General features: G+C 41.2%; 1 protein-coding gene across 1 annotated transcript; it reads right to left on the minus strand.

Annotated features, from left to right (window-relative positions):
• Window positions 1-391: 391 nt before the first annotated feature.
• CD163 (CD163 molecule) lies at window positions 392-26,032 on the minus strand (the record flags this gene model as incomplete). Its single annotated transcript, XM_080704981.1, has 14 exons — window positions 392-546; window positions 1,889-1,996; window positions 2,177-2,206; window positions 3,727-4,038; window positions 5,948-6,268; window positions 8,247-8,561; window positions 8,645-8,737; window positions 9,116-9,427; window positions 9,526-9,840; window positions 15,611-15,934; window positions 16,456-16,776; window positions 19,875-20,195; window positions 24,233-24,553; window positions 26,017-26,032. 14 exons carry the CDS (start codon window positions 26,030-26,032, stop codon window positions 392-394), a joined length of 3,264 nt encoding a protein of 1,087 aa, XP_080561107.1.
• Between the last annotated feature and the right edge of the window lie 360 nt (window positions 26,033-26,392).

Below are 26,392 nucleotides of genomic sequence, written 5' to 3' on the forward strand. Positions count from 1 at the left end.
AGCCACAATCTGAGACCTCTTAAGCCAAAGGCCTCTGTATTGTGGTAATTTTTATGTTCTCTGGGGATAAATTTATTTTGCCGTACTGGGGATGAAATCCAGGGGATTCTACCTCCAAGATACACCCCTAGCCCTATTTTATATTATTTATTTTTGAAACGGGGTCTTACTAAGTTGCAGAAGGCGTCACTAAGTAGCTGAGGCTGGCTGTGAACCGATATCCTCCCGTCTTAGCCTCCCAAGTACTGAGGTAACGAGATTACACCACCATATCTGGCTAAGAACAATTCTGAGTTCACTGCTACCTTCCATTTCCCTTATGTGTATCATAAACTTCCTATTTCTTGTTTTTGGATCTTTTCTCATTGTGAATCAAAATAGAATGCTCAGCTTAAATTTCAGCCACGGGTCTGCATCTCCAGCCTATAGACCCCGGGAGAAGCCACTGACCTGAGGAATTCAGCAGGTCCAGGTCATCTTCCTTCAGGCTAGAATTCATCTCCTGGTATTGAACTTGATGGACAAAAGTCTGACCTCCTGAGGAAACTGACAACAGAGATCCTGGGTTATGGATCAGCGGATTGTAATAAAACCTTCCCCCTTTTTATACCTATGAGACTTCACAGCAGTAGAAACATACCTACATTTTATTCAAGCTTTCGCTTCTAAGATTTTCCCTTAGAATGCCCACACGCAAATAAATTAGGAAGAAGGTTATTATTGTCCCTGTCATCAAAAGTTAACAACTCTCCTTCTCCCCCAGGAAGCCAGTAGTCTTCCACAATGCACTGTTTTTTCTTCTTCTTCCGAATCTCTCATAGAATTTCCTGTCCCCTCAATCTTCAGTACAAAGTCCTTTCCCTCTTTCATCTCAACTATTTTAAAATGCTACCTCTGTCCATACTCTGGTCCTCCTTTGCTCTTTATACATCATGCTGAGGAAAGATCTGTCTGAAAGCCAGCGGTGCCATTTCTCCTCCCTCTGTGCTATGTCCATGACCATGAGTCATCTCACCATGGTGTTTAAGAACCTCCTCACTCCTTCCTTCCTTCCTTCCTTTGGCTTTACCAGCACCTTCTCTCCGTGCACTCAGTGTCAGTGCAACGCCGCACACGTGCCATCCTTTGTCCTTTTTACATCCTTAGGACACTCCTCACCCAAGTCTTTGAACTCCTGTCTTCAAAAAGTCAGTATTTTCCCAGAAGACCTCACACTCCCTTTCCCCTTTCAGCAAATTGCTCTCTTCTCTGCCACTTCTGTTCCTTCTTCACACCAATGTATAATGCTGCATGAAAATTATTTTTTAACACATGTATCTCTTCCACTAAACTTGAAGTTCCGTAAAGACAAAATGCTTGATTATTCAGGTCTTTGTCTTCACAGCCTAGCACATTGCTTGGCAGAAGAGTAAAGAGTAAATTCCATAATAATTATATTATATTCAGAGCAAATAAAGGTGAAAAACTCTAAACTGTGGCAATCTTTTTTGCTAAGAATAATTTTGAGTTTAGTATTGCCTTCCTTTTTCCTTAGACACATCATAAACTTCCTACTTCTGGTTTCTGGATATTTAAACACTAAGTCAATGTAGAATGCTCAGCTTAAATTCATACTCATCTTAAACTCACATTTGTACTAAAGTACCAATTCTATAGTACCCTCACTAAACATTAGACTGAGTCAAGAAATCAACAATGCATCCAAAGCCCATGCTCTTCTGTGAAATTTTGTTCTCTCTATTCTGAGAAACTGGGAAAACCTCTTCTAGGCTCTTACTTTCTGGATATTTGATACTTGAGTAAATTTTTTTTTTTTTTACGTATTTTTAACCCAAGAACCCTTTTTATCCTGCATACACGTTAGAGAAGAAAAAAATTGGGTTTAGACCTGTAAGCCGCTGTATCTGTCTTCTCTTCAGAGTAAACATGAGAATGATGACGAGAAGAACCAGCAGAATGACCCCAAGGATCACCATTGTGTTACGGACCGAGTGACCTACGCAGAAGTAAATATCAAGAGGGAGGATAAAGTCTTAGCCAAAAGATCTTGGCTCTAGTGCAGGATCCCTGAAGAAAAACCTCACATCTTCAGAACTCCTTCCAACCCCAGATCTCTAAACAAAGATTCTAAGTGGTGTGTTTAATTAGCCCCATGCTTATAGGTCCCATAATATACCTGCAGCATTTTGTGATCCTAAAGATGTTCCTATAGGAGAAAAGAGAAAGAGACTTAATTCTCATAATAATAGGTACAGCAGATACTTCTTTTTTCTGAGCGCTTTTAATACCTCTCAACCAAGTAAACTATTACTTTCTTCTTTTTTTTTTGAAGATTTAAAGAAGTTTATTAGAAAGATAGAAATACAGAAAATAGAAATACAGCCCCATGCCTCCGAGGCTGGGATCGGAGCCTGTCAAGGGGTTAGGCCGGTGCCGGGACCAGCAGCCAGCATTGGAGCCTTCCGTGAGGCAAGGCCGCTACTGAGGCCTCCGAGGCCGGGATCGGAGCCTGCGGAGGGGTTAGGCCGGTGCCAGGGCCAGCAAGGCCAGGATCGGAGCTCACCATGAGGCAAGGCCGGTGCTGGGGCCTCTGAGGCCAGGATCGGAGCCTGCCGAGGGGTTAGGCCGATGCCGGGGCCAATCGAAGCCTGACAGGAGGCAAGGCCGCTACTGGGGCCTCCGATGCTGGGATCGGAGCCTGCTGAGGGGTTAGGCCGATGTTGGGGCCAGCGAGGCCAGGATCGGAGCCTGCTGTGAGGCTAGGCTGATGCTGGGGCCTCTGAGGCCGGGATCGGAGCCTGCCGAGGGGTTAGGCTGGTGCCGGGGCCAATGGCCAGCATCGGAGCCTGCCGTGAGGCAAGGCCGCTACTGGGGCCTCCGAGGCTGGGATCGGAGCCAGCTGAGGGGTTAGTCTGGTGTTGGGGCCAGTGAGACCAGAATCGGGGCCTCTCATGGGGCAAGGCTGCTGCTTGAGCCAGCGAGGTCTGGATCAGTCCACCGGGTAGCCAGGCCACTACTGGGGCTGTCAAGAGTGGGATTGGTACTTGCAACGCGGCATGCACAGAGAAATATCGCAGAAAATAAAAATCAGATGCTTCCCCTAATCAGCAAAAACTAGGAGGAAAGGGGCAACAGGAAGAGGTTGAGCTATAGAAAGGGCCCTATAGGGAAACAACTAAGGTGACCAATCAGAGGGTATGGAATAGGGGAGGATGGAGCCTCTTTAAAACGCAGGAGGTACATAAACAAATGTATCAAAGTTAATCACCAAAGAAGCATGGGATCGAGGGAGGGGGAGGGAGTGGGATGGGGGCTGGATGAGGGCTAATTGGATGATGTGTGCTTGTATATCCTCTCAAGTCTTATACTCCAATGTGATATATGACTACAATGCACCAATTAAAAAAAAAAAGAAATACAGTCCCATGCCAAAATGGCATAGGGGGGTGACTTGAAATGAATATGCCCAGGAAACTATTCTTTTTCTATCTAAGGCTAGAGTCTCCTAGTCTTTCCACCTTCTGCACAGACACATATAAGTTGTAGGCTTGACTCCAGCCAAGTTATTATACAACACATTTTTTCACTATTGCTGTAGCAAGAAACATTACAATTATGACCCACCAGGTACCTGTGTCGAATGTGCCCAGTCTTTACACAGCACACTGGATTACTACCCTCCCTCGCTTCTAGGCAGACCAGCTAGTCCTGGCCCTTGACACTCACCTGGGAGGCACACCACAGCAGCGTCTTCCTTGTGCCCACAGTCACTGTGTCCCCATGGTCTGGCAGGACAGTCCCACAAGGATGACTCATTCCCTCTGCACCTCACTTCACTGAGCCATATGGGTCCAGTCCCCCGGCCGAATGCTGCTTCCTTTAGTGCCTGCTCTGCCTTGCCACAGCCCAGCTGTTGGCACACAACATTCGCATCCTTCAGATCCCAAGAATCATCACACACTGTGCCCCAGGACCCTTCGTGCCAGACTTCCACACGTCCAGAACAGCTCGTGGGCCCTCCCTGAAGTCTTATCTTATCTGAAAGAAATCAGAGACATCTGGGTTATTTCCGCAAAGTTAAAAGCGTCTGAAAGGTTACAGGAAAAAAAAAATAGATTTGAAGCTCTGTTTTTAAAATCTATTTTTAAACTGTAATGTGCATCTTAAGATTGATAAAAGAAACAATTCAAATTGTGCTCTGCCCATGTATGAAGGCGATCAGGACCTATCTCACCGTGGTGGATGGGGAGGGCTGGATATCAGGTGAAACCTGTTGTTTATAAAATTTGTCTTTTTATAAAAGCATAAATTCTTTCAAGAATATTCCACCCCCATACATAAGAATCATAGTGTGATTCAGGCAATATTGAATGAATAAAGCTAACCTTGTAAAGGTGGAATGTTAAGTTCCCGCAGATAGAAAAGAACCTGGGAAATTATTAGGGATATAGAAGTCTTTCCACAGTTTAAGAAGATGTAGACTGTATCACTATAGTATTCTGACTTTAATTCGTTTGGAAAGATACCTAGGAGTAGTATAGCTGGGTCACATGATGGTTCCATTCCTAGTCTTCTGAGGAACCTCCAGATTGAGCTTCATAGTGGTTGCACTAATTTGCAGTCCCACCAATGGTGCAGAAGGTTCCTATTTCCCCACATCCTCACCAGCACTTATTATTGTTTGTATGCTTGATGGTTGCCATTCTAACCGGAGTTAGAATGGAATCTTAGGCTAGTTTGATTTGCATTTCCTTGATTACTAATGCCCTTGGATTTTTTTTCACATATTTATTGGTCAGTTGTATTTCTTCTTTTGTAATGTATTTATTCAGTTCAATTATCTTTTTTTGAGGGGCAGTGTTAAGGTTTTTTTGGATTTTTTTGTACATTCTATATATTAGCCTTCTATTGGAGGAATAGTTGGCAAAGAATTTTTTCTATTCTGCATGCCCTTTCTGGGCAGAAACTTATCAATTTGATTGCACCCCATTTAGTGATTCTCAATTTTATTTCCTGAGCTTTAGGGGTCTTAAGCAGCGTAATTCATAGTAGCCAAGTTATGGAACTGATCTAGGTGTCCATCAGCAGATTAATGGATAATGAAAAGTGGCATATATACACAATGGAATTTTACTCAGCCACCAAGAACAACAAAATGATGGTATTTGCAGGAAAATGGATGGAATTATATACCATTGTCCTAAGTGAGACCAGCCAGTCTCAGAAAGTAAAGAGCTGTAAATTCTCTATCCTATGTGGAAGCTAGAGTAAAAATAGGAAACAAAAGGGATTTTAGATCATGGAGGAGAGGGGTCAGTAGAACAGTGGAAGGGAACAGAGGAATGGAGGTGGAAAGGGAAAAACTGATAAAAGAAACAATTCAGATTATGCTGTGCCCATGTATGAAGGTATCGGTACCTATCTCACCATGGAGGCTGGGGAGGGCTGGGTATCCACTCACCAAGATCCAACTTCCTGCTTGTTTATCTGACTAGGCTGTGTCATTAAAATGAAATAAGAGTATTAACAAAAAAAGAAGAGGTAGGATGGGGGAAGTACTTCAGGATCTTTCTGATCCTTTTTTTCTTTAATCAAAAGAGCATAGTAATTTTGAAAGACGAATGGGGAAGGTAAGGTAGATCATTCAATAATCAAATACTGAGTCACATTCTCTGCTCTTTGCTCATTGACAAAGCAACTTAATACAGCTTCAAAGGGAAACATGGGGGATGTGATCTTCTTTGGGATAATCATCCCTGTTCCTGAATACAAAATTAAATAAAATCAATTACTGTCCTGCTGATAGAAAAGCTACAACTTGGAGTGTACCTATTCCTGTTTCAGGAGCTCTAACAATTGGTGTGGGAATAGGAAAATAGGGCCTCGGGTGCTTTCTCAGGACGCACTAGTGGAGCTGCAGAGTGGGAACCTCATATTGGACACTCACCGTAACAGGTAATCCAGGCCTCCTTTGAGGGGCTGGCCAGTCTTTTCTTCCAAGGAGAGGACTGGCACTGCCATAATGTGGCAGATCCTTTTGGGCACTGGACCTGATCCACCCACATGAGCCTGGATGGCGTCTTGTCTGAAGATGCAGAGCTGACATTCCCTTTGTCTGCGCACCCCAGATGCCTGCACGCCACCTCGATGGTGGTCGCGGTCATGTCACTTCGGCCCACGGTGCCCCAAGTTCCATCATAAAAAACTTCCAGGCGTCCGGCACAGGTCTCTCTGCTGGTGCCACTGGATACTCTCAGAGACATGAACTCTGGGGTGAAATACAGAGTTAGTAGTTTTACCTCTTTGCTGAAGATTTAGAATATCCCTTCTCTTTACTCTGATGTGACAATCACTTTAAAAAATAGGTACAATTTGTCAGTGACTAGTAATTCTTTAGTAACTTTAGGATGCTTTTGTAGATCTTGGTAAAATACAGTATTTACTCTCTATCTATCTTCTGGTTTTCTATTTGAGATTTTATAATTGGAGACCTCTTTAAAATGCTGTTGAGAAGGGCGTGGTGGCACACGCTTGTAATCCCCGCACTTGGGAGGCTGAGACAGGAGGATGGCACAGGTTCGAAGCCAGCCTTCAGCTACTTAGTGAGGCTCTCAGCAACTTAGTGAGACCCTGTTTCCAAATAAAAATATAAAATAGGTCTGGGAGTGTAGTCCGGAGGTAGGAAGCCTCTGGATTCTACCCCAGTACCACCAAAATAAAATGCTGTTGGTGACTCTAAAATGCTTTACAGGTTCAATCAAAGCCTCAGAGGCTTTCCTCTTTTACACAGTTTGGATTTTCTTCCTAAAGAACTATAATTTTACCCTCAAGAATTGCATTGTGTTACTGCCTGTTCGCTTTTAATGACACATTACGATTGTACGTATTTTGGAGTCACAGTGTGATGTCTTCATACATGTATACATTGTGTTATGATAAAACCAGGGTAGTTAGCATATCCATCATATGAAACATTTATAATTTCTCTATGTGTTCTTTTGTTTGTGACAACCATCTTTTTTTTGTACTGGGGGCTGAACCCAACGGCATTATACCTACAAGCTACACTCTCAGCCCTTTTCATTTTTTAATTTTGAATCAGGTCTTGCTAAGTTGCTGAGCATTTCTCTAAGTTCCCAACGCTGGTCTTCAACCTGTGATAATTCTGTGATAATTCAACCTGTGATAATTCCTCTCGAGTACTGGGATTACAAGCATGTGCCACCACACTTGGCTTTGTAAACAACCATCTTTGACAGTTAAAATGTACTAAAGCCAATGTTTGGTGTCCATTATCTTAAAATATTTTCTAACTCTTTTCAGTTTTGCTGAACTCTACCAGATTTTATTTTATTTTATGATTGTGGGGCTCAAACCCAGGGTTTTACACATGCTAGGAAAACACTCCACCACGGAGCCGAGACCTTCTACCAGATTTATATTATTAAATGGGAATTGATCACTTCTGGCATACAGAATTTTTCACTTTCCAAGTTCCTGAGTCATAGTAATGTTTTCCCCAGTAGAGAACAACCAGAGATATATTTCTATTTCACAATAGCTTATGAAGCTCATCACATATACAAAGCAAGAACAGGAGCCTTTTGTATAGTTTGCTCCGGTGACAAGCAAGTTTCATTTATCTTTCTTAAACAATTACTTGGGTGTGGTAATTATCTTTTTTCTCTGTCGAATCACCATGAACTTTCCATTCCTTTTAATCTCTGTGATTAATATTGAAATTATCAAGTGATGTCACTGAATCTTTATCCCATATCCAATTCTATATGTATGTATGTATGTATGTATGTATGTATGTATGTATTTGGTGGTACTGGGGTTCCTGGGAACCCTTCTACATCCGGGCTCCACTCCCAGACCTATTTTTATATATTTTTAAATTTGGAAACAGGGTCTCTTAAGCCAGTGCGGCTGGCTTTGAACCTGCGCGATCCTCCTGTCTCCGCCTCCCAAGCACGGGGATTAAAAGCGTGCGCCATCATGCCTGGCTATATGCATTTATTAAATAACTTTATTATAGACATTTTCTTGATACTCAGGCCCATTACTGGATTTTGGTCTTTACAATATTATACTACCTTGCACATGAGGTAGCACTAACTCATCAAACACTAGTATCTCGAATTTGGCAGTGGTCTCCTCTGGGCACACTTTCCAGGAGATTCGTTCAGATTAACTTCCTTCACTACCTTCGCACTGTGACCAGAACTGCGTGCAGAACTTACCTGAACAAATCACTCCTGCATCTTCCTTATGCCTGCAATTGTGCCGCCCCCAGCCATGTGAACGGCACTGCCAGATATGGGTCTCCTTTCCATTGCAGTCTAGCTCATCCAGAAAGATGGGCCCCGTTCCTTCTCCAAAATGAGCAGAACCCGTGGCGTTAATGGCCACTCCGCAGCCCAGCTGTCTGCACACCACGTGGGCATCAACCAGATCCCAGCTGTCATCACAGATGGAGCCCCAGGAACCCTCATGATAGACTTCTATCCTCCCAGCACAGCGACCGCCACCATTTACCAGGCGAATTTGACTATTTGCTGGAAAAAGAAATGAAAATATGACTAGTGCATTCCGAAGGACTGAGAGTACTTTCCTCGATTGGTCACTGAGTCCCACTCACCTATGCAGGAAGCAGTGGTTTTTTCTGGAATGGCAGAGCTCATTTCATCCGAAGATGATGAATTACATGGCAACAATATCTGGGACTGGTTTCCTGTGAACACCAAAAACTGCTTAGTCATAGGAGCTAGGAAAGGTTAGGTCAAAGAATGCAAGTCACATGGAGTGTGCTACATAGATGAGGACAAACACAGCTTTGGAGAGAAATGAAGGTGGGTGGATGAACCGTGCTGGAAGTGGAGTAAGTGCTTTAAGAAGAGTTTGGCACAAGTATGCACTAGATAACAGCGAGGTCATGAAGACGAGTCATGAAAAAGGCAAACGAGGTTAATAATAACCCGAAACACTTGTTATGACCTTCAAAGTGGAATATTTCCTCCTACTTTTCTTCTGCATCTCTATAGGAAATCCTAAGTCCTGAGACACATCACCACGGGAGAGGCCCATAATCAATTTCTCTTCATCTTCTTACCTGAGCAGATGACTGAGGCCACTTGCCCAGAACATGGTGATGCACCCAGAGCGATTACAGGACAATCTCCTATGTGCTCCTCAGTCCCAGTACAGTGAAACCTGTGCCTCCAGATATGACCATTTCCTTTCCCAAAAGGTGCTTCTCCAGGGGTAGAGAGGGCACCTCCACATTTAAGCTGCTGGCATAAAACATGGGCGTCTTCCATGTCCCAGTGAGAGTTGCAGAGGGAGCCCCAGACTCCAAGCAACCGGAGCTCCACCCTTCCCTCGCATGGAGACTTGCCATCTGCCAGGCGGATTTCTTCATATCCTGGAAGGAGACAAAGCTTTAGGAAAGATGGATGCCCCTACTTGACTGTATCACCTTCACATTATGTTGACAAACTGAAGACGCCCTTTGGTCCTTACTTGAGCAGATTACTCCAACATCTCTGTCATGGCTACATGTTCCATCTGGGCGAGGTGCTACTGGGCAGAGTGAAAGATGGGACTCGCTGCCATTGCACTGGAATTCTTCAGCCCAGATCTGTCCTTTGCCCTCTCCAAAGTGAGCTCCGCCTAGGATAGAGATGGCTGTGCCGCACTGTAATTCTCTGCACACCACATTGGCAGCTTCCAGCGAGAAGTCAGAGTCACAGACGGAACCCCACGTATCTCCGTGTTTCACTTCCACACGGCCAGAGCAGGGGATGTCCCCTCCAACCAGTCTGGGTTCCCTGTGGGCTGAAAAGTAATAACATTTAAGTGAGAGATAACATGATTTCCAGAGTTTTCCTCATTACTAGGCGAGGAAAGGAGTAAAGAATGGGAATGGTAGTCTGGGATGCCCAGCGATTTTTCCACACTTGGTCGTCTTAGATTTTGTACTTAAGAATTGGGAAGCAAATTCTAGACCTCCCTATTCCTCATTGGGCCTATCCTGAGAAGATTCTGGAACTTCAGTTTTTGCAGTCAACAATTCTCAGAGGAAATTACTCTTTTTTTTTTTCTCTTGATATTGGTGACTGTTGATTGAACCCTATCACTGAGCTATACCCCCAACCCTGTTTTGTTTATTTTGAAATGGGATCTTGCTCAGTTGTGGATGGTCTGCTTAAGTAGCTAAGAGTGACCTTGAACCTGTGATTCTCCTGTCTCAGCCTCTTAAGTACTGGGACTACAGGGATATACCACCACACTCACCAATAATGACTCTTTTCTTCTAGCATTTCACTTATATCAATTATAGTGTCTGAAATGACAAAGTGTATCCACTATCTCTGGGTCTTCATCCTACACTCAATACTCTATTCCCCGCAATCTGGGTTCTCTGCTTCAATCTTTTTGATGGTTCTAGGTAAAGTGGATATCAGACTTCTCTTCACTGTCACCCTTGACAGTGATGAACATTCTTTCTCCTGTTTTCTCGTCCTTCCACTCTAATAGTGCCTGATCAAAACCCTTTCTATATTCTTTCAGTTCTAGTCCTTTCTTCAGCCTTTTCATCTGCTCAGTGAACATCTCTCAACTGCCAATAAAAGGCTCTGTTTCAAGATAAAAAAAAACCTGGCCACTGGTGTGTAGCTCAGAAATAATCTGCCCTCAGGTTTAATCTACAGTATGATTAAAACATGTTTTCATGCTTACTTTTTTCTCTAATTTAAGTATATCTAGTTAGATACTTAGGAATTTTATTTTCTATTCAAAATTGAAACTGTTGTGCAACAATTCCACTGTATTCTTTATGTACTGGGGATCGAACCCAGGTCATTCTACACCCCATAACCCCCCTTTTTATTTTGAAACAGGATCTCACTTACGTTGCTGAGAGACTCACTATATTGACATTGGTCTCGAGCCTGTGATCCTCTGTCCTGGCCTCCCAAGTACTGAGATGATAGGCATCACTAGTATGCCTGGCTATGACTGCATTCATTTAAACATAGAAGCCGTTAAGTAGATTTTGGTGCCTTGATTTACCTTCTTTGGCTAACAAGTCATGTTTTCCTCTTACAAAGTAAAAAAATTGATATTTTTTTAAATGACTAAAGGATAAGCATAAGAAGCAGAACTATATTATTTTCTTTAGTATTAAATAAAATATACAGTATGATTTTGAAAACCCCCAGTACATTTTTTTTTCTTGGAGGATTTATAAATTGGAACTGGGTAGAGTAAAAAAAAGACTCTAAATGTCTTATCTTCCAAATTGATGCGGTGATAAAGTGCTGTCTTAGCAGAAGGCAAAATTGATGCTGACATAAAGAAGCAGTGAACAAAACCAGGATTTAGGTCTTGTTTTTTTTTCAACTCCAAGGGTTTCAAGTGACCTTAAGGCAGCGGCCAATAATGAAGAAAGAGCTGATCTCAGTATAAAGTGTATAGAGATGCCTTTTGACTGCAGTTACTTCCACATGACACTGAATTAAGATAAATAAATCAGAGGCCTATTGAATTTGGAAAGAATTGCTTTGCTGACTTTGTGAATAGCTGTCATCAGCCAATGATTATCCAACATTTGAAGTCATCTGAGGATCTATAAACACATTTCAGCAGAAACTGGGTGTTGAAAGGTGCGAAGCCTCCCGATAGACATTCACTCCAAACGGGACTCCAGTGTGACTGGTAAAATTTTGAGGAGTACTGTACTGGGTATACTGGCCCTGTGAATAGCACCTATACCCTCTAAAGACTGTCAGAGCCGAGACTGTCAGATTGTTTTACCAAGGAACATACTCAGTTGCAGGGCAATTCGCTGTCTTGCCCAATAGAACTTGAGAGTTTTAGCAAAATAAAAATTCCAGGTGATTTTTGGTGGCCATAGTTACCAAAACAGCTTTAAAATGTGTCTGTATGACTTACTTTGCCACTATTCAGTTTTCTTTTAGATAAAACTGAACTTAATTAATTCAGAATATAATTAATAGAAAAACTTTTATAAATATAGAAGTAAATGACCAAATAAGAGTGTTTACAAGCCGGGCGTGGTGGCGCACGCTTGTGATCCCAGCATTCGGGAGGCTGATATAGGAGGATCGCGGTTTGCAGACAGCTTCAGCTATTTAGTGAGGCCCTCTGCAACTTAGTGAGACCCTGTTTCAAATATAAAGAATAAAAAATAGGGCTGGGGTTGTAGCTTGGAGGTCAAATGTCCCTGGGTTCCATCCCCAAACCCTTAAAAAAAAAAAGAGTGTTTACCCATGGCCCTGGACATGCAAAGAACCTTAAAAATCACATAGTGAAATATTCTTTTAGTTTTAGCATAATATGTGGACTGACAATGCATATTATGTCCGTATCATATGTCTATATGTAATGTGCTATAACATACAATATCTAATTTACACACATTATAACAACACATGTTAAATACATTTCTAAAAGGCATTACAATTCTATTCCTTTTGCAAATTAATTCTAATTCTCTTATAAAAGTGATATACCACAAAGATTTAATGATTCATTAAAGATTGAAAATAATAGAAAGTAAATAAAGCAGTAGTCATAATATTAATACCAGACTAGTTTGATTCAGTACAGAAATCACTCAACCGCAAAAACATTGAAACTTTGCTATAATAAAACAAAAATTAGCAATGACTATAGAATTTTCACAGAAACATATATGCCCCAGATATGCACATCATCAATTTTTCATTACATGCATGATGCCTACTGGTACACTCACTGGAAAATCCCATAGCCTGAAATATCTGTATTAATAGCAAAGAATTACAAGTAATTATCCAACTCAGGTAGTTAAGGACAAAAAGGAAAAGAAATCCAACTTTAGTCTGTGAGAAGTGAATTAATAGAAAGAAAAACAAATTTTTTTTTTTTTTTGTGTGTGTGTGGTACTGGGGGGTGGAACCCAGAGGCTTTCTACCTCCGGGCTATACTCCCAGACCTTTTTTATATTTTATTTGGAAACAGGATCTCACTAAGTTGCTGAGAGCCTCACTAAGTAGCTGAGGCTGGCCTTGAACCTGTGCGATCCTCCTGTCTCAGCCTCCCAAGCGCGGGGATTACAAGCGTGCGCCACCGCGCCCGGCAGAAAAACAAATTTTAATGAATGAGTAAACTAGAGGCTTTTTTGTTGTTTTGTTTTTGGTACTTGAGATTAAACCTAGGGCTGTTCTACTTCTGAGCTACATCTCCAATCATATATATATATATTTTAAATATTAGAACAGGGTCTAAGTTATCACATCTTGGCTTCAGTCTGTGATCCTCCTGTCTCAGCCTCACAAGAACTGGGATTACAGGTGCAGGCCACTATAGCTAGCTTAGTATTAGGTTTTAGAAATTCCAAATGTTGATTCTTTTTTTTTTAAAAAAAAGAACCTAAATTAATAGGAAATTCTCTAATGTACATGATGTACATTGACAAACATATCAAAGTCAATCAGTCAATCACTAAGCCAAACATGAGAGGAGGGAGGGGGAGGGAATTGAGGAAAGGCTAGATGAATGATGTATGCATGTATGCCTCTACCATCCTGTTCTCCACTAAGATGTATGACTACAGTGCACCAATAGAAAAACAAACAAAAACTGAATCTAAGCTAATAACTGATTTTTTCAATTAAAAATAAAAAGCAATTGCCAGGCGTGGTGGTGCATACTTGTAATCCCAGTACTTGGGAGGCTGAGACAGGAGGATTGCAGGTTTGAGGCCACTCTCAGGTACTTAGTGAGGCCCTCCACAACTTAGAGAGACACTGTTTCAAAATAAGGAATAAAAAATGGACAAGAGGGTGTAGCTCAGAGGTAGAATGCCCTGGGTTCAATCGCCAGTACCACAAAAAAACAAAAACAAAAACAAAAACAAAATAAATATACAATAATAAATGATGAGAAGTGTCATAGATATAGAAAGCAGTCCAGAAAGCTCATTAAGTACCGATATAAAATTGCAGCGCAGAGCATACATTATATACAATATATCACTATAACAAAGGGGGTGATATTTATAGTGAATTTGCTTGAATTTCCTTATACTGATTACATAAAATATCTCTTAAACAATATGTAATTACCCAAACTACTTAAGTTGTGAGAAAAAAAATGGTATATCTCAGGATAGTAGTGGATAAAGAATTTATACTTTCATATTTTGAACTTTGAACCACGTAAATATATTTCCTATCAAAAAGTTTTTCTAAAAACGTTCTATAAAAATTTAAATTTAGGCCGGGCGTGGTGGCGCACGCTTGTAATCCCCGCGCTTGGGAGGCAGAGACAGGAGGATCGCGCAGGTTCGAAGCCAGCCGCGCGTGCTGGCTTAAGAGACCCTGTTTCCAAATAAAAATGTAAAAATAGGTCTGGGAGTGTAGCCCGGAGGTAGAAGGGCTTCCAGGAACCCCAGTACCACCAAAAAAAAAAAAATTAAATTTATATCTTAAAAGATCGACCTTTTTTTTCTTTAGTCGAGGAAAATGCCTAGCCAAACAGAAGTAAACACAATTTGTAACATCAGGGAAATGCACCGACGGACATCGCCAGGTTGAGAAGTATCTAAGGGAAATAGATGGTGAGTAGATCTGTGGTTCATTGTAGTTTACACCAGTGACTCAGCCTTAGTTTTTCACTGGTATTCTCATATGCTGTTTTCTCCAAAGTCTTCTTACCATAAATAACTCATCACCATATCGCTTTGAGATGTTTAGAAGGCATAACTTCTAATAAAGTTAGTATTTGTATAAAAATGATGGACACAAAAATACTAAAGATTATCTACACACCTAGGCTACTCACAGCTAATATTTGAACCCTTAAAGGAGGTTTCAGTGGCCGGGCGTGGTGGCGCACGCTTGTAATCCCCGTGCTTGGGAGGCGGAGACAGGAGGATCGCGCAGGTTCGAAGCCAGACTCACTGGCTTAAGAGACCCTGCTTCCAAATAAAAAAATATATTAAAAAAAATAGGTCTGGGAGTGTAGCCCAGAGGTAGAAGGGCTTCCAGGAGCCCCAGTACCATCAAAAAACAAGCAAGCAAGCAAGCAAGCAAACAAACAAAAACAAAACAAAAGAGGTTTCAGTGAAATACAAATACATGTTCAAAAAGAAAAAAGAAAAAGGAAGTTCTTTCACAGCAAGGGAGTGGGAGTTGTTTATCCAAAGTAGTTAGTTTTTAGACTATTTTTAGACTATTTGGTGACATTCCCATTAAAAACCATATTTAAGTTAAACCTTAACATATTTAATTGCTTAACATTTTCCACCTCCGTTGATTCAAAACGTATTCAAAACTCAATTTAGCAAAAAAAAAAAACAAAAAAAACCAAAAAAAACAAAAAACAAAACTAACACCTATCTTCCAAATACCAAATAAATTGCAAATTTACCCATTCTAACATTAGAATCTGTATAGCTATTTTCTAGTTTCACGGAACTAGATTCTTCCTGGAAGAGGTTTAGTCATAGGAGCCAATGTTTCTTTTTGGTGTCTGAGATATCACTGGACATCTATACTCTCGGATTTAAATATCTTAGCAGGTAGGTAGAAAGTCCTACCTGAGCACGTAACTTGGGCCATTTCATATTCAGGTTCACAGGAAAGTCCACCCCACTGCCAGTTCTTGCAGTTCCAAAGAGAAGTTTCATTCCCGTGACAGCTGCCTAAAAACAACCATGTGTTTGTTGCCTTAATTTTTGAATACGTTATAGCAGAGGTTTGAAGCGCAGAACCACACCCGAGCTGTCTGCAAACCACATCAGCTTCCTTCAGTGTCCAGAGTCTGCCACACACCCTCCCTACGAGTTTCTGAATTTCCACCTCTACTGCCCCAGCACAGTGGCTGCCTCCGCCTCTAAGTCTCAGCTGCAGATCCGATCCATCTGTAAAAGAAAGATAAAGGTGGGCTATAGTAGGTAGCGTGGAGGTTAGCTCCCAAAGGATACTTTAGGTCTTTCTCTTTGCTGTCACTGAGACTTTAGAAACTGTGTCTTACCTCCTCCTTGGCATTTTGAGAAACAAGTACAGGTCATGCCCATGCACTGGTTTAAAAAGGCTATTGTAGTTTCAAGGATTGTTGAAAATTGTTGATGGCAGAGAAATATGAGTGATTCAGCTACAAAGGAGAGCCCTGCAACATTTCATCTCTCCTCTGAGCTCCTGATAGAATATTCAGAGTCCCAGGTGTGGTCCGTAAAAGTCTGAATACTTATTACAGAGAATAAATTCAGATAGCCCTGATGCTAGTCGAACGAAGAATATGTCAGCGATTCTTTGCACCCATAAAGGAACCCAGCCCCCCCCCCAAATGTATTAGATCTTCACTGCTTACATCTCACACCTACTCCTAAAGAACACGGATCCTTCCCCTTCCTGCTTTGCTTTTTGTTTCGTTCCCACTCACCAGAACATGTCACGCCAGCATCTTCCTTGTGAGTGCAGTAGTGCTTTCCCCACTCGCGGTGTTCACACTGCCAGAGAGTAGCTTCATGCCCTTGGCAGGAAACATTGTCCAGCCAGATGTGTCCAGATGCCTCGCTGGCATTGACGCGGCCAATGGCGGTGACGGCCGTTGGGCATCCCAGTTGTTTACAAACCACAGCAGCATCATCATTATCCCAGCTGTCGTCGCACACGGTCCCCCACTCTCCTTGAAATTTTATTTCCACCCTTCCGGAGCACGCGTTGGTTCCATCCATCAGTCTCAGGCTCAGATCTGCTCCCTCTAGAACGGGCATCAGACGAAGTTAGGGGATCAGGAGTCAAGAAGGAGGATGAGTATAAAGAGCTCTACTTGATAGCAGTGATGGAAAAAAGAGAGTGGCTCAGGTGGAGACAGTCGAGATATACTATCCCTGAACTCCACTGCAGATGGAAGGAGGAGTGGGCCAGGCAAGAAGGCAGGGCTTTTCAGTATAGAGGAGCATTCTGAGCAACAGATCCGAGGGCCATTTGCACAAAGACCTGCTGGATTTTGTTAGAATCGTTTATTTTTCTTGTTTGCATATATGTTCCTTTCATACTGAACCTTGATAGGATGTATAATGAATTACTAGGCACCAATAAAAGTGTATTTAAAATGCATTCGCACACGTCTAGATTTTACCTTCATGCCCTACTGTGCCTCATTATACCTCCTTTTACCTCTGGCTGCATCACCTAATCCAGCTACCTGGTTTGTATTGCATACCCGGGTCCTCGCTGAGCGATTCTGCAGTATAGCAGAGAGAAGAGGCTCCCTCCACATTACTCCTTTAGCCAACCAATATTCCTTTTTTTTTTTTTTTTTTTTTGGTGGTACTGGGGTTCCTGGAAGCCCTTCTACCTCCGGGCTACACTCCCAGACCTATTTTTGTATTTTTATTTGGAAACAGGGTCTCTTAAGCAGGTCTCTTCTAACCTGTGCCATCCTCCTGTCTCTGCCTCCCAAGCGCGGGGATTACAAGCGTGCGCCACCACGCCGGGCCAACCAATATTCCTTAAAGAATACTCAATATTTCTTAAAGAACAGGATGTGATTCTAAAGAGTATCCTGTGATAAAATGAGCTGATTTCGTTTTCCCTCCAAATTTCAGTTTTTAATGCTGCAATCTATTCATTGTGATGTCCCAGAACATGTTGTAAAGAATAATATTGATCATAGGGAAATTTTGGTGGGTGAAGGAGAATGAAGGTATATATTTTTTCTTCCCCAAATCTCTTTTATTTATTTATTTATTTATTTATTTATTTATTTATTTATTTACTATATTGGGGATGGAGCCCAGAGCATTATACCTTCGTGCTACACTCCCCAGCCCTAGTTTTTAGTCTTTTCATTTTTATTTACTTATTTATGATGGTACTGGGGATGGAACCCTTTTACCTCCGGGCTACACTCCCAGACCTATTTTATATTTTTGAAACAGGGTCTCTTAAGCCAGCGCGGCTGGCTTAGAACCTGCGCGATCCTCCTGTCTCCGCCTCCCAAGCGCGGGGATTACAAGCGTGTGCCACCACGCCCGGCCTAGTCTTCTTATTTTTTGAAACGGGGTCTCACTGAGTAGCAAAGAGCCTCACTAAGTAGCTGAGGCTGTCCTCCCAAAGGCTGGGATTACAAGTACGTGCCATCATGCCTGGGTCTTTTGTTTTTTTTCAGCTAAAAAAAAATCAAGTTTTTCTTTTGTGGGATTCCCAGGCTTTCTGGTTCTGGCTATCAATGGTCATGTTGTTAAGGAAAAGCCAGTAACTTCAAGAAACAGAGAAAGAAACAGACCTAGGTAGCATCATTTAAGCACGAGAATCTAGTCGTGCATAAAATCCTCTGGGTTTCCCAGTTTTATTCTCTTATTTAAAAAAATTGCTTTGAATTTAATTTCCTTAGATGGGTGGGTGGGGCAATTCTTCTTGGTGGTGGGGAGAGACATGGTGGAGATAGGGATATTTTTACTTGGGTTTTATTTTCTTAAACGTTCTTTAGGGTTCAAAACACACAAAGTCATTTTCAAACTAAGAACTCAAGTGAAAAAGGAGTGTTATCCCTGCCCAGGACTAGAATCTAAGTGTGAAAAATGAAGTCTCCAGACAGACACAGTGCATGTCCCTACTACAACATGACGGGTTGGGGCGGGACCTTAGAAAAAAAGGAGGCTCTGCTGGGCGATATTGCGAGAGGGGCGGAGTTTCCACGCGTAGCCCCACCCACAAGTCATAAACCTTAAAAGGAAGGGCATTTCCTTTCCAGTGGCGGAGGAGCTCGGAGGTCTCCAGGAGCGGTCCAGCTCCTATCCTGAGAGAAGACCAAATTAAATTTCTTTTTGGCGCACCCGGTCTCTCCCACCTTTTTACTGCGCCTAAAAAAACCTAACACAATACTGTGGTATAATTGAGTTGTTTTGTGTGTGTAGAGGATTGACTCCAAGGGTGATCTACCTCTGAACTATACTCTCAGCCCTATTTTATTTTTTATTTTGAAAGAGGTCTCCTCAAGTTGCTGAAGGCCTCACTAAATTGCCCAGGATGGCCTCGAGAAGGAGGATCTGTGATCCTCCTGCCTCAGCTTCCCAAGCACAGGAATTATAAAACTGCATTACCATGCCGGGCATGAGTTGTTAATAGGAAACCAAAATGTTATCTTTTTGTTCTTACTGTCTGCTTTCATGAGTTTGAACTAATGACTTGAGAAGGAGTGAGTTAAAGTGTCAAAAAGGACACATGTCAGAAGATAAGGGGGCTGGTTTGCTCTTAAATCTTATTATCCAGAAGACAAAATTTCCAAGTTAAGCCTCTTTTCCCTCCCTCCCTCCCTCCCTCCCTCCCTCCCTCCCTCCCTCCCTCCCTCCCTCCCTCCCTTCCTTCCTTTCTTCCTTCCTTCTCTTTCTCCTCCTCCTTCTCCTTTCTTTCATTTCTATTTTTTTCCTAAACACTTTCTTCTTTCTTTAAAACCATCTTTTCTCCTTCTAACACCATTTCATCTACCCTAAATTAGGATAAAATCCATGGATATCAGAATTGGAGCCCCAAATGAGGCAACAATAACGCAACACAGGAAGGGCACTTTTGTTCTTAAGGGCTCAGGCTTTTAAGACCATTATCTGATTTTGTTTTTGTATGTTTGTTTGGTGCTGGGGATTGAACCAAGGAGCATCCTACCTTTTGAGCTATGCCTGAGCTCTTCTTATTTTGAAACTGTGGTATTAAGTGGCTGAGGATGGCCTCGATCCTACCATCATCACTGTCTCAGTCTCCCAAATTCTGGGCTTACAGGGGTCCACCTCTGCACCTGTCTTACCGCTTCCTTGCATCCTTTTGGGGAGAGCAGAATGAGCTCAGCTTGGCACTTACCTGAGCAAATAACTCCAACATCTTCAGCGTGGTGGCAGTTGTGAGTTCCCCATCCCTGGTGTCCACACTCCCAGAGAGCTGACTCGTTTCCACTGCACTCCAGATTATCGAGCCAGATTGGCCCAGGACCTTCTCCAAAATTAGCCGAGCCAAAATATCCCAAGGAACTTCCACATTTAAGCTGTGTACACACCACGCTGGAATGAATTTTGCCAAAGTTATCATCACACACGGTTCCCCACTGTCCTTGGAATTTGACCTCTACTCTTCCCGAGCACCGGTGTCCCCCATTCATCAGCCTCAGCTCCAACTTGGATCCATCTAGAACGAACACAGGAGTTAAGAAGTGATAGGCATTCGTAAGTGATTTTAGAAAATAAAGTTGCTCTAGATACTTGGAATTTGGTGCTATCCTTAAAGTGATGCCTGACTTCTTTTATTGGTACGTTGTAATCATTCACCACAATAAAAGTTATAGTAATAGAGGCAGTCGTGTACACAGCACGCGAGCTCTACCCCAACTCCCCTCCTCCACCTCCCCTTGGAAGACACAGTGATTGGCATTGCTAAATTTAAATATGTACATTGAAGTGATTTCCTCATTGAGTCTCCCTCTCCTTTCCTGACTCCCCCAGGCTCTTTCTCTCCCTGCCCTGAGTCATGCCTCACTGTCTATGCTCTCCAGCACCACATGCTGGAGAATTATAACTAGCCCCAAACCACTGAACAAGTAGGACTTTCACCTCTATTTACTCACCAAGGAAAATGTTTAACAGATGAAAGTTTTTTCAATTTCTGAGTATTTTTGACTGCTTATTCCCTTCTAATATTCTCTTATAGGGAAACATTTTTTATATGGAAATAGATCAAATCAATTCAATATTTATTTTTTTAATAAAAACTGGGGGGGGGGTGTAACTCAGTGGTAGATCACTTGCCTAGCATGAAAGAGGTCCTTGGTTTAATTTTCAGTACTGAAATAGATAAAGAATGAAATAAAATTGACCCATATTATAAAGTAGAGAAAAATGACAAACTGGTCACTTTTTGAACATTTTAAATTCTTTTTATATAACCTTTCTATATTATAAGTATCTCATGGCAGAAATACTTAAAATTGACATGAAATTAGAAAACAGGAAAAATTGAAGATAAAAATACATAAGTAGTTATGGTAGCTTGCAAAACCGTAGTATGGAGTACCAAATTATTAAATATTGAGCAAAAAGTAATCACAACAATTTCTTTCTTCCCAATTTTCTGTTTGAATGAGAGCCTTTTTTTTTTTTTATTTCCCCAGAACATCCGGTACCTTTGGTAGCAACAAAAGTTTTTCTATGAAAAAATTTCTCTCTTTACCTAATCCCTTAGGTTTTCTAGGAGGACTAAAATATCTGAGAATAGGAAACATTGGCTGGGGTTTTGAAATACTTGGGAAAAACAAACCTGTGCTTGAACAAAACGTCTAGAAGCTCTTTCTTCAAAGAGAAATTCAAAGTTTAAAGCTCTGAATGGCAGGAAAAGACTTCTAATCAATACGGTTTATTTTTATTGTGTTCGATGAATAATAATTATTTGTAATAAAAGGAGTGCACGATCAAAATATGCATATTCTGCTCTAAATGTACCACATACACAATCTTCTTCAGTCTTTTAAGTTTAAGCTTTAAGTGCAGTTACCATTAGGCTCATGAAGCCCACTGCATGGATAAGCAATCTGAAATCAAATAATCCACAGAGAACCAAACACGTGGACGATGGTAGAGTCAAAATATGGGAAAACAAAGGAGTCAAGCACTAGAGTTTATTTCCTTGATTATTTGCTATATGACTTTGTGCCTGTGATAATAATAAAATCTTCCATGATGCGGACGCTCTGAAGATTGAGCAGTAAATAGGGCGGAACATCTCAGAAATGTGAATGCTACAACCCTCATGAAACTAGGGAGTCCTTGAATGGATATTGGTTCTTTTCTTTTGGAAAAGGTTTAGGTGTAAAACTTCAAAGAGTAAGTTTGATTAACCTTATCCTTTGTTACACAAAAACGAAAGCTAAGAGCTGAAAGCACTACACTGATATTTTAGCTAAACAGCAGACCTATAGATACCCATAATTACTGTAAGAGGTAGGTAACATTTATTATAATTTACAATTTGCTACAGATATTACTTTTGGTATTCCCTGTTTTCTTCTCATAATAATGATAAGAGAAAGAAGGAGGAAGTGGAAGAGGAAGAGAAACGAGTCCTAAGACAACGAAAAGCCGAGTAGCCCATAGAAATAACATTTCCAGCATATGGTATGTCAGGCAATACACCCGTAACTTTATATGAACTTTATAAGAATTGTTTCATTGAGACCTCAGAAAACTGAAGTTTAAGCTGGTGTGGTGGTGCACGCCTATAATCTCAGTACTCAGGAGGATGATACAGGAGGATTATGGGTTTGGGAAGCCTCAACAATTTAGCAAGAATCTGCTTTGAAATTAAAAAAAAAATGGGTTGGGGGGTGTAGCTCAGAGATTAAAAAACTCCTGGTTTCAATCCCCAGTACCCTAAATAAATAAATAAATAAATAAATAAATAAACAAATAAAATAAGAAGGAAAAAGAAAAGGAAAACTGAAGTTTACAGAAATTCAACAACTCACATAGAATCATAGTATTGTGAATAATTGTGCTAGAATTTAGTTCAGCATTTTTCTAGATACAAGTTGATATTATTCACATCGTATTCCAATGCCTGGGCAGAGATCAGTCTTATTTTATATTTGGTACTATGGATTGAACCCAAGGGAATTCTACCGCTGAGCTATATGCCCAACCCTTTTTTAGTTTTTGTCTTGAAACAGAGTCTCTAGGTTGCTGAGTCTGGTCTTGAACCTGTGATCCCCCTGTCTCAGCCTCCCAAGAACTGGGAATCCAGGTATGTATCACCACCACACCCTGCTAAAGTTAAGTCCTTTTATAGTCAGTCCTATGGAGGAGATGGTCTTTAAAAGAGATACTGGAAAATGTAACAGTGTATAAAAGTCAGTGAAAAGCCAGGTATGGTGGCACACATTTATAATCCCAGTACTTGAGAGACTGATACAGGAGAATCATAGGTTCAAAGCCAGCCTCACCCATTTAGCGAGAACCTCAATAACTTAGTGAGACCCTCTTTTGAAGTAAAAAATAAAATAATGCAGAAGTTGTGGCTTGGAGGTAGAATTATCATAGGTTTAATTCCTGATAACACACACACACACACACACACACACACACACACACACACACACACCAGTAAAATAAGCAAGGAAAAGTGGGAGACGAGGAATCTAAATTGGGTCAGAAACATAAGATTTGTTAGCAGAAAAACCTGCCAAATAACTTCCTATTTATTATGAAGTCAACTGAGATAAAACTTATGAAAATATTTTGAAAATTAAAACTACAATGTAAATGAAATGTGTATTTTACACTGAAAGAGCGATTATACGTCCAAAGCATAGGCCTTCCAACAAAAGTGTTGGTATCCATGCTAGAAGTATTCATTTCTTGATCCACTGGCTTGATCATCAGTTTTTGTGCAAAATAGTAATGATACATTGGTCAATCCATTTGAACAATGTGTCAGTTAAAAAGAGAAAAAAAAGGAACTGATATCATGCTATTTTTATGGAGGAATAAGAGGTTATAGTAGGATGCTTGAATATAAAATTAGATTACTTCCTCGCTGATCATGGTGTCCAAAATATCTTCTGATTTTTTTCATTTTCAATATGGGCCTTATCATTCATGTGTGTTCTGAATTCCTAACAGTGGTAATTCTATTCATAGACTGGATTATTTATAGAAAACTAGCTTATTTTACTTTTGAAACGATCTACAATTTTTTTCTGACCCAAAATTCTATATGTCCTGTGAAATGATCAAAGAGAATGGGGACTCCAAGAGTCTGGACTGAGTCAGAAACATGATATACGGAAGCTGGGGAGAAAACGGGTCATAGGAGGAACTCTAGATGAAGAAGGAGATTCTCTAGATGAGAGGATGGGAAGGGGGAAGAGGGAAGCTCTCTAATGCATATGATGTACTTTAACAAACTTATCAATGTCAATCACTAAGCCAACCATGAGAAGGAAGGAGAGGGGGCGGGAATGAGGTGGGAATTGGGTAAGGGCTAATTGGGTGATGTGTGCATGTGTGTCTCCACCATCTTGTATCCCATTAAGATGTCTGACTATAATGCAACAATAAAAAATTCAAAGAATAAAACAGAACTAAATAATGATGATGATGATGATGATGATGATGATGATGATGATGATAAAGAAACATGCCTTTGGGATTTGCTTTGAATCATACAAATCTTACCTGAACAGGTCACCCCGGCATCTTGCTGGTGAGTACAGTTATGCCTTCCCCATCCGTCGTGTTTGCAGTCCCAAATTGCTGACTCGTTTCCTTTACAAGAGACATGATCCATCCAAATGCGCCCAGTCCCTGCGCTGGAATTCGCCCATTCAGTGGCTTTGACAGTAGTTGGACATCCCAGCTGATTACAGACCACCGAGACCTCATTCAGCCCCCAGCCGTTACTGCACACCGTTCCCCACTCCTCCTCGATTTTGACTTCCACTCTCCCGCTGCAATTGTTTTTACCGCCCGTTAGCCTCAGCTCCTTCACTGATGAGCCTGAAACAAGTTAAGATGGCAAATAGTCAGGGTCACAAAGATCTGGTAGAGAGTTCTTCAGTGTACGCATTTATCCTTAATTTAAAGCCAGATTTGAGAATCATCCTTATCCCATCTACAGGGGGATGCTACTACTTAGATATTCAAATATAACTATCAGTATCACCAGCTTAAAGAACACCATGGCATAAAATCAGTAAAGCTGAACAACCCAATATTGTACAGCATTTCTATTTTATGGCTGAGTGTTCTATTTCTTTTTTCTTTTCTTTTTTTTTTTTTTGCAGTACTGGGGGCGGAACCCAGCAGCATTCCACCTCCAAGCTACACCCCCCAACCCTATTTTTTATTCTTTATTTTGAAACAGGGTCTCACTGAGTTGCAAAGGGACTCGCTAAGTAGCCGAGGCTGTCTACATACCGCGATCCTCCTTTCTCAGCCTCCCAAATGCTGGGATTACAAGCGTTTAACACCATGCCTGGCTCCCGAGCATTCTTAAAAGTGGCAATTATATAATCTTTATGAAGAGTGTACCATGCTACAGAACAAAATGCTATGAAAGTTTCTAAGGATGAGCTACATATGATGTTCCCAAATCCTAATATCAATAGCAAAAAAAAAAAAAAAAAAAAACTTAGGAGATTTATGGGGGACGCAAAGCAAAACAAAACAAACAAAAACGTTGTAAGGAATTAAATAACTATATTATCTTTCCTCAGCATTATTTTAGCTTAATTTAGGAATCTGTTGGGCCCACCCTCGGGGATTCGATTAATACCTTTTTCCATAAATTCTGGCACTTGAATTTATTAAAGTGTTCTTAAAATTCTCATTTGTCCCAGTAATTCCCAGGCTGCTTCTTCTCTGTACCTTTTCTATTATATGGACTTTAAGTATCATAGATTTTTGTTCCCTGTAAGTTTTATTTTATTGTGAGGAGAGTCTTGATAATATTTTGGTGTCACATGATTAGGTTGTGACTGTGTATATTTTATTTATTTTTTATTTTTGGTGGTACTGGGGTTCCTGGAAGCCCTTCTACCTCCGGGCTACACTCCCAGACCTCTTTTATATTTTTGAAACAGGGTCTCTTACACCAGCACGGCTGGCTTCGAACCTGCGCGATCCTCCTGTCTCCGCCTCCCAAGCGCGGGAATTACAAGCGTGCGCCTCCACGCCCGGCTTGACTGTATATGTTTTAATATAATATCCTTCAAAACCATGGAGCATAGTTTTTTTTTTTTTTTTAAATATCACTCAGCATACAGAAGAATCTGTTTTTTCTTTTTTGGTGTTGGGGACTGAACCCAGGGACAGTCTACTCTCCATTTACCCCCTCTGCCCTTTTTATACATTTTAGTTTGAAACAAGTTTCACTAATTTGCTGAGAATCTCCCTAAATTGCTAAGACTGACCTCGAACCCATGGTCTTCTTGTCTCAGCCTCCAGAGTATTGGAATTACAGGCATGTGCCACCATGCTCGGAGATAATTTTAACAATTCTTGCCAGAGTGGACTAAGGCTGTAAGTCAATTTGACGAAGTACTCACCAAGAGAACCGGGGATGAAAGAGGCATTGAGAAGTGATATCACAGCAATAGTGAGGGTAAGCGAGTGGATAAAACATCTTCTGAAACCTGTGGGGGGCCCTGGAGAAGACAGGCAAGGTTCTGAGATTTGAGATTAATGAAGAAGTTCAAATCACGAGATAAACCCCTTCCTTCTGTTTTTCTTTCTTTCTTTTTTTTTTTTTTTCCAATACTAGGGATGGAACCCAGGGGCATTCTACCTCCGAGTGACATCCCCAGTCCTAGTTTTTATTCCTTATTTTGAAACAGG

Source organism: Muscardinus avellanarius (assembly GCF_963383645.1).
Source record: "Muscardinus avellanarius genome assembly, chromosome: 11".
NCBI lineage: Eukaryota > Metazoa > Chordata > Mammalia > Rodentia > Gliridae > Muscardinus > Muscardinus avellanarius.